Here is a 9,451-nt window from a genome sequence, read left to right on the forward strand (position 1 = left end):
TACAAGAAAAACAAGCAAGTTAGGCTTTTTCTTCCTTTTTCTTTTATCGAACGTATCTTAAGAATGCTTACATCTTCAAATATTTAAAATGAAAAACACCCACAGAATATCAAAATCTCAAAGCTGAGGGAGCAACATGGGGAAGTGTGCCACACCCTTCAGTAATCAAAACGAGATTATTAGAAAGTGGTGGGAATACAACTTGCAAATGTGTAACAGTAGTACCAAACCACAACGTGCAGAGAGGGGAGAGTAACCCCATCTGCTATCAGTAGCTCCATGGATACCCCACAGCTGCTCAAAGATATTCTGGGTCCAAGTGGAGAGAAATCACCCTACCAAACAGGAAGTGAAGTGGCACCTGATTTCATCCGGGATTCAGTAATCAGAAGTAATTAGTGATCGGATTCACATAAACCAGACAATTTGTCACACTATTGCTACGTCAAGTTAGAAGTTCTGCTTTTCAGTACTTTCTCACTCCACTTCTAGTCTCTAAAGCCAGTTAAGTATCATCCTGTGATTTGGCTGAGCATTAGACTTGAAGTTGAAAGCCTATGCGAACCTTTTTGAGGTTCACGTATGCCACACTGTTGTACTGATGTGTCTCTTTGAAACCAAGCAATAAGCAAGCTAGTCAAAAATGCAGACACAAACTGCGAACTTTCTGTATTTCTATTTGCTTTCTGCTAAAACAGCCATATTGGCCAAAAGCAAACTTTAAGACATTGACACAGCCTCATAAGACATGCAATTTGCAGTGGTAATCATTACTCAACATGGTAACAGCTAGTTATCAGGAAAATGTACTAGAACCCTCAAATCAACAAAATCCTCCATTTTAAACAAACCTGCAGGTTTTAAAGCAGTCCAGAAACAATCTGTTTCTCCAAATCTGAGAATACTTGTGAATGTCCCAGAACACTTGTGGATCCCAAACAGCTACTCCTGGCTCATTATTCCCTGTTGAGGAGTATTACTTGCCAATAGCACAAACTATTGAGTCACTACTCTTCCCACATAAATTACAGTCTCTCAGGCACGTATGTTCGCTTACTGCAGGAGCCATAGGAAACACAATGCCTTGTTCTTCACAGATCTTTTTACTCCTCATACTAGCACAGTACGTGCAAATAAATTAATCATTTCTTTGACACAGATTTGCTTACATAATGGCTGGAATCCTTATCATCCACCTTTCTCTTTTTGATGTCATTGGCATATTCAGGGCCATTCCTGCGTTTATCTGTGCTCCGCAGACTGTCCGGGACCAACAGAGAATTACTCTGTAAAGATAAAAAACAAGGTCAGTCAAAAATTCCTTTAAAGATTCCTTCATATATGCTTAAAAACTCAAGTTGGATGTGATAGATGCTTCAGAAATGTGATACCTACGAAGTCTTTCATTCTGTTTAATTCAACTCAGAGTCCTCCAGGCAAACACATATAGCTTTATGCATTCTAAGACACTTCACTTTTCATTGTTCAACTTAACAAAAGTTTAATTCTCTTGCCGGTCACCATCTATTCAATAATCAATTCAACTGAATTCATCATTTGGAAGAAACAGGCTTGCTGTTTATTCATAAGCAAGTAACAATTATTTTTTATTATCTTTTTAATATACAGATCCCACATAAAAAGAGACTTACTAAATATAATCTGATTGATTGCTCTTTTCTAGACCATCATAAATAGATGAGGTTTTGGTATGTCTACATCTGCAGACATGGGTACATATATGGAAAATTGCCTTTAACTGTTAAAATAACAAATATTTACCAAATAAGGTTATGCATTAATCATTTGCTAACTGCAGTAAACTCCAGTCAGACAACTTCAAGAAATGTATTGCAAACAAAGATTAAATATTTCTACTTTCAGCATAGCATCCACTATCAGTGTGAAATTAAGGCTAAAGTGTTGTTTAATCAGACTTATCTGAAAAGCTGAGGCTAACACACACAAAAGAGAAAAGCAAAGACTAATCTTTTCTTTAAACTACAGGGACTGCTTTCATTCATGCTAAGTTATGCTAAGTACAAACTGTTGACCCAAAGTGAAAGGCATTTTAGACATTTTTCAGTCACATGACAATTTGACATGCCTGCTATTCCCATCTCCATCTCCGTTTCAGCTAAAGCATTAAAATGTGTCACAATGAGTTCTTTTAAGTGGGGGATTAGCATATGCAAGAGGGCAATTTGTTCAGTGATGTGTTAATGCTGTGAACAATGCTGAATGAGTTGAGAAAAAAATCTCCTTTCACAACTACCGGCTAAGCCTAGTTCCTAAAAGCCAAGTACATGCTTACATAAATAAATATATGCTCACATAAATATGTAAGTAAATACATATTTACAAGCATACAGGTATCTCTCACAAGAGACAAGCCTAATGCCGACATACATGCCATGATAAAAGTGTTTCAAGCCCTCAAAGGAAATATTTAGATATACCAAAGAGCCGGAGATACTTACTCGTAATGCCTCACAAACACGTAACAACAGCCTGTGAATCGTGCACTGAATGGCTTCCCCTTTAAAACCTCAGGACACCACCACAGTTTTGCTCAGACACCAATGTTTAGTCCCAAGGAGAACCAAAACAAAACAGGGTACATAAGACAATATGAATTCTTTATTTCCTACTTCAGAGGCTGTCCTTTAAAGCCAGCTCTAAGTTCTTTTGACTATTCAAGTTAGCCAAATGCTAAGGGGCTTACATAAAGCATATAGCAGGGTGTAATGAAATTCAGTATAAAAAAGCTCAAAATGATGTCTTTACCACAATGTTTCGCAGCTAAAAGGTGGACTTGTTGGATCACTGAACTAATTGCCTTGACAAATACAGTCTGAGTTTAATCCCTCATCTCCTTCCAGATGCAAACAAACTCAGGGATTCACTAGTCTGAAAAACATTAAAACCCATCTTCAGCACCTTGGTGTTAAATCCATCATGCCTGTGGCAGTAGAAAGACCTTAAGAAGCAAGCTGTGAATTCAAACTTGACCAGTGATTTGAATACTGCAAACGTATTTTCTTAAGGAGGAAAGTCCTCCTTAAGGAGGAAAGTCCTCCTTAAGAGACACTTCTCTAACAAAAGTAATTCAAAAAAACCCCTGTACTTTACTACTGAAGAGCTTAGAATAAATCAATGAAGGCAAATGTAGCAAAGCAGATAAACCCAGTCTCTTATTTTAAATCACCAAAATTAAGCATGAATAACAGAAAGCTGGCAAAGGGGCAGCAGCTGGGAAAAATTTAGCAACCCTGGTATTTGAAGTTACTACACAGAAGCGTAGGGATCAGCTTGCAAATTCTGGCGTCAAATATGTGTAACTACAACGGCTGGTATTTTTTCTGGTTTAATGTAAAGTCTACGCAGACAAAGCTGACAATATTCTGTACTGTTTGTCTTGCAGAATTTCCACACTGAAGCATACCTAGGAACTACTAGGTATAGCTAGCTCCCATGAGCTTCCTAAAGATTTAGGTTTGATTCTTCCTAGAGACTGATGGCTTACGTATCACATAAACATACCAACTCACAAGCCTGTTCTGCAAAACATCTTCCCTACATCATATTTACGCTCCCTTTAACTAACCACATGCCTCATTTAAAGCACTTCTCTGATGCATCCACGCTAAAAGCTGTTGTAGAGCAGCTTATTTCACAATAGCTGTACTGGCAGTTTTTATGTAAGATTGTGCTTTTACTCTGGCAAAATGTACCAGTTAACTCAATCATTTAAAAGTCATGGTTTTGCTTCCCTTAGGAGTACAAGGAAGTTCTAACAGTTGTAACTAAAATCAGGTAAAGTACAACTCCTGATGAAAAAATAGCTTGCTGCTGTAACCAACTACCATACATAAAACCATCCATCGCGTAAGATTTCATCCAACAGTATGAAAATATGCATCATTTTAAGTAGTGCATATGGTAGATCCAGATCACAGGTAACAAAAGGCAACAAATGAAAATACAAACAAGAACTGTGACAAAGATGACCATAAAAGCCTTGGGCTATCAATATCTCATATCAACGTAATGCTAAGTTTCAGGCAACACTGAGGGAAGCCAGGAGGCAGCTCTGGTAGAGCTTGTATTTGCTATATGTTCACTATTAAGCACAGGGCCAGCCAGAAGACAAGCAGCAACAACTTCACAATGATAAGAGCTCTCTTTTTATCACAAAGATATCTCTTATCACAAAGATAAGAGCTTTATTTTTTTAAAAGATAATCTGTTTAGTTCTTTTACAAAACCTACTAACACCTGATTTTTTTTCCAGAATTAGGACACGCCTGTTTATCTTAGCTATAATATTTATTAATAATACTACAGAAATTTTCAGTTGGGATTCATCGTCAGTAATAACCAGTACGTACAGAAAGGGCCGAAAGATATATACAAACATAGCTGATTTCCCACAGAGAAACTGCGTAACACCAGTTTTCGTTTTGTCTTAATTTCAACAGACTAGATGTACAACTGAGGATAATCCTTGGTTTCATAAATTTATTAGGGATTACCAACACATCTGTAAATCACGAATCTCAGATCAAAACAAATGGTCGGAATTAATTTTATGTAAATTTTTTCTTTTTTCCTGATAATTCAAAATTTATTCACATGAACCTCTTTCCTTCAAACAAGCCTGAAAGAAGAAAAAGAGCTTTATGCATCACCACTTCCTGTCAGAGTTACAACTGCATGAAGGGCCACATAATAGGCAACTTGAGATCCTAAAGCGATTTTGCTGCCAGCAAACGTTAAAACACTGAAACCACCAGTAGCAAATGTGAAACAAAATCCCAGTCATGATGCACAGGCAGGTTCCTATGCACATGATGCATAGGCAGGTTCCCTATTAGCAATATAACACAAAAATGCATTTCAACTGTTCCCCACAGGAACTACTTCCAAACCACAAGCATGTGTGTCATAGGTACAGGCTGAGAGCCCAAAGTATCTCATTATAACACAGCACAGACAACTCACTAGAACACACAGAACTGACAAATAACTTTATGCTGATCATTACAGCAGTTAACTAACAGTATTTACACCACATCTGTGCTCAAGGTTTAATTACATCTGGTCCCCGTTAAGGGGTTCCTAGGGCTCCTTATTCCTCCCACTCCCCTTTCCCCCCCAGAGACAGTCATACTTGCCCTGTGCTTGGCCATTCGCACACTTGCTGCACGTCCAAAACAACTGCACCCGCTCGCTACAGCCAATTATTTCAGCTGACAACTTGTGCTTTGCCTCTGACCAAGCAGTGCCGCTGTTTACTCAGCCATTGGACTGGACCTGTGCCACTGCACCACACACAACTGCTATCTACAGATACCCGTATGTAGACAGGAAAAAATGCAATCCCTTGTTGAGTAGGCAAAACAGGATCAAGTACAACAACTACAGCCAAAACATCGGTTGCCCAGCAGTCCCACTGCTCATTGTCGGGACTCACTGATAGGAATACAGCGGATGCTGGAAGAGGGACTAGCACTTAACTTGCCCAGCAAGGCACAAGAAGATTGCACACAAAGTTATTCAACTCAAGAATCATTAACTTCCATTTGTTGAAAATGTTTCTTGCAACAACCCAAAAGTTGACTTAGAAGCTACTGATTTCACTCTCTTTTCACCTATCATTTTAGGTTATATTTAGACTAGTATGATCGTATTAGGAACAAGGAAATCTAGAAACCTAAATGAATTTTAATCACACTCTACATGGATTCAATAATCAGGAGGCATTAACAGCTGATTTCAGTATTTTCTAACTAATGTTTGCCAGAATCAGGGTATCTATAAAAATTTATAACAGACCACCCCAATCTTCCTGTCCTTCACCATCAGCCTTATGCTGCTTTTTATCAGCTACAAACCAAAATGCCAAGCAGCATCCACAGCTCTTCCGTGAGAGCAACTGCTGCTGAAGTTAGTCTGTGGCTCGAATCCAATGAAGACTGTAAAATCTGACTGACTTTTAAATTAGAACTTTTAAAAAAAAGAAGAAAAGACATAACTGATTAAAAAAAATTTAAGTTTTTCTATTATAAGCAACGTAATGGAAAATAACACTTTCTTCACAAAGGCCAAGAAACATACATGTGCTGCACTGAGGAGTACCCTACATTTTCACATAACTCCTTTTACGACACCACTACCACCCCCCATTTAAGAGAATTAAAGCACAGAACAAACAGCTTGCATATAACAGCAATCAAAAAGAATTCACAAAACCACAGAAGCATCCGGTTGGAAGAGACCTTTAAGCTCATCAAGTCCAACTGTTCACCCTGCACAGCCATGGTCCCTAAACCGTGTCCCTCAGCATCTCATCTATACAGCTCTTTTACCAGGGATGGGGATTCCACCATCCCCCTGTGCTTCACAACCCCCTCCGTAAAGAAATTGTTCCTCATGGCCAACCTAAACTGCCCCTGGCACAACTTGAGGCCATTTCCTCTCATCTTGTCACTTGTTACATGGGAAAACAGACTGACCTCCACCTTGCTACAACCTCCTCTCAGGTAGTTGTAGAGGGCGATAAGGTCTCCCCTCAGCCTCCTTTTCTCCAGGTAAAACAAGCCCAGTTCCCTCAGCTGCTTCTCATAACACTCACTCTCCAGACCCTTCACCAGCTTCGTTGCCCTTCTCTGGACACGCTCCAGCACCTCAATGTCCTTCTTGACGTGAGGGGCCCAAAACTGAATACAGTATTCAAGGTGTGGCCTCACCAGTGCCCAGTATAGGGGGACAATGCCCTCCTCCTCCAAGACTGGGAGGGGATGAACAGGACAGAGCCATGGACAAAACACTTTTCTGCTGCGAGAAAAGAACATTTGCTTTACAAAACAATAGCAACATTTATGCTTAACAATGAAGGCAAAAAAACTTCTTAGAAAATTTATGAGTATTTCCTAAGCCTTAGAAAACAAGCTCAGTGTTTTTCATGAAGACAAAAAATAAAACACTAACTTTAACATAAATCTCAAGCACATAAAATCAGATTTCACTGTCCACAAATTATTACTGATACAACAGACCACTTCAGAACACTTGCATTTCTATGCTGGCCAAACAGGATACTAGAACAGTGGGAAGACAAGTGATAAATTAACACTAAAGATGAGGTAGAATTAAGCTTCCATTGCAAAACATACTTACTTTGCCTGGCTTCATTACCTGCAGCCAGACTGCGTCAGAATAATAGGGATGCCTGCAGTCCCACAGTAACGTGTCCCAGTTTTGAATGGTTAAAGCTACATCAGCCAAAAGCCACCTGCTGTTATCCATGTTAATCCTATAATTTAACTTTGACCGAATTAATTTTAGCAGTACACATCTGAAGTATACTGTTATTACTCACTTAAATGTTGTATATTTCACAAACATGCATTTACAAATACTTTGCTTTCATTTTACTTCCTGAAATTAATATAAAAAAGAAAAATTAGCCCTTGCCATTTAGATATAGCAAAAGCAAAATGGACACTGATCACAATCAAGAATAATGAAATCACTACACTTTTATATTCCTTTATAAATACATTAAACTTACTACATTATGAAGTATTTCTAAAGATACAATACATATTTGCCTACGGAAACTCCAAAAATAAAACCAGATCTCATTTAAAAATAAATATACTCAAATAATATGCCACAATATCCTTTAACTCAAAGTTATGTCAAAGAACCTCCATTTAAATGACATAGGCAAGTGCTAAATTATAATCTTTCAAAATTGCATATTTAAAGCTGTCAGCTTATACTGATGATACTGGAAGGTCACACTAGACGTATTTGACGGAAATCATACTGCAGAACTGCACAGTAATACCTAATATCATAGTTAATTTAGGTAACTAACTACAGCGTGGGTTTTGGTGGCTTGAGTGACAGAAGCAAGTTTTTGTCAGGATTTCTGGCAGCATCATTACACTTTAAAATGTTCCTCTGGAAATAAAATTTATTTTAGAATTAGAGAACTTCAAAACATTCCCAGATCATCATTTTAGCAACAGGTTTGAACTTGACTATCACTTGCACTATGATTCTTTTATTGAAGGTATCATTTACTGTTAATCAAAGATTCTAATGCAACACTGTAATTAAACAAATTTAAGTTCAAGTTTATATCCAGCTATCAAACTTTAAAGTATTATTCTCCACTGGGACCAAAAAGAAGCTATGGCCACCACAGAGTGGTAATAACTCAATATATACATACAGCAAAGCATTTTTAGGAAATGAAGCCTCAGATTGTTTAAAGGTTACTTAGTGGTAAACCCATCACAAAAAATCCTACTATAGATAATAACCGTTCAGTCATGAATTACACATATGGACACAGAAGTAACTGCAGCGACAATTTTATGTACTATAATGAAATAAAATCAACATATATAGTGAACTAAGCAAGAGATACTGCAAAGCTCTCACAACACAAAAGCCAGGTTTAATTTGACAGTTCTCTTTCCACAGACAAGAACTATGCTCAGCTACAGGATGAACTGAAATTTCACAACTGTGAAGCATCCGATTTAAACTCAAGAATACTTTAGCAAAGTACACGATGGACAGGGTAGGGGAGGATGGGAAAAGAGCACAGACAGGAAACACATAAAGCCATCACTCCCACACGTGCATGTGTGTGTCCACACGGACACAGACACACACTGCAACCCCCTTTCCTCAGCCCTTAAGAAAACTTGTTGAGAATCCTGCACTTCACTAGCACCACCCAAAGAAACATCCTTAAAAAGTCTAAGGCTTCAGGAAAACCCCACTTACAATTATTTCCATAGTTGCACTGTCATTAACAACATTAAACAAGCTGAAATCAGTGCTTCTTGCTTACTAATCTAGAAACTAATAAGATTGCTGCAAAAGATACACAGGTAGCTTCAATAAATAATTGAAAAGCCCCTGTGTAAAAAGAAAAACAGCAATAAAAAGCAGAAGATACCTGTTAAATAACTTTTCCTTGCTCTTGTCTTTTCTAATTCAGAAAAAGAAACAAAATAGAGCCCAAATTCACCTACGGCATCAACAAGTAGAATTAGCTTTATTACTTGACTTGAAAGTTGCACATGCCCATCTCTAACAGATTACTAGAGCAATTACCACTCAAAACACAGCAGTATAAAAAGTTGTAACAAAGTGGTTCTTTGGCTGGTTTTCATTCTGTTTGATTTGCAGCTTCTCTCTCACTCCCAGTAAGCAAACTAAAGTTCAAGGTTCCCCAAAACCACTCGGTTCAGAAACAAACCTGATTCACACAGTCCTCCAAAGAAATGTCTTGTGTTCTGCATAACCAAGAGATATCTTAACAGAAAACGCATATGTCTACTATCATGAAACTGTCTAAAAGGTAGAAAAAAATCAGTGCAACTTCTGATTATTACATCATGTAGAAGTGGAAACATTAGCA

The 9,451-nt window shown here is 38.0% G+C and overlaps 1 protein-coding gene across 1 annotated transcript in view; it reads right to left on the reverse strand.

The window, feature by feature from the left end:
- TLE1 (transducin-like enhancer of split 1 (E(sp1) homolog, Drosophila)) overlaps window positions 1–9,451 on the reverse strand; it is a 35,895-nt gene that overhangs the window by 21,756 nt on the left and 4,688 nt on the right. The window contains exon 4 of the mRNA XM_010144428.1: window positions 1,170–1,286. Within this exon, the coding sequence (XP_010142730.1) occupies window positions 1,170–1,286 (117 nt within the window). The remainder of the gene's footprint in view (window positions 1–1,169; window positions 1,287–9,451) is intronic.

This window comes from Buceros rhinoceros, unplaced genomic scaffold (genome assembly GCF_000710305.1).
Source record: "Buceros rhinoceros silvestris isolate BGI_N320 unplaced genomic scaffold, ASM71030v1 scaffold4171, whole genome shotgun sequence".
Lineage (NCBI taxonomy): Eukaryota > Metazoa > Chordata > Aves > Bucerotiformes > Bucerotidae > Buceros > Buceros rhinoceros.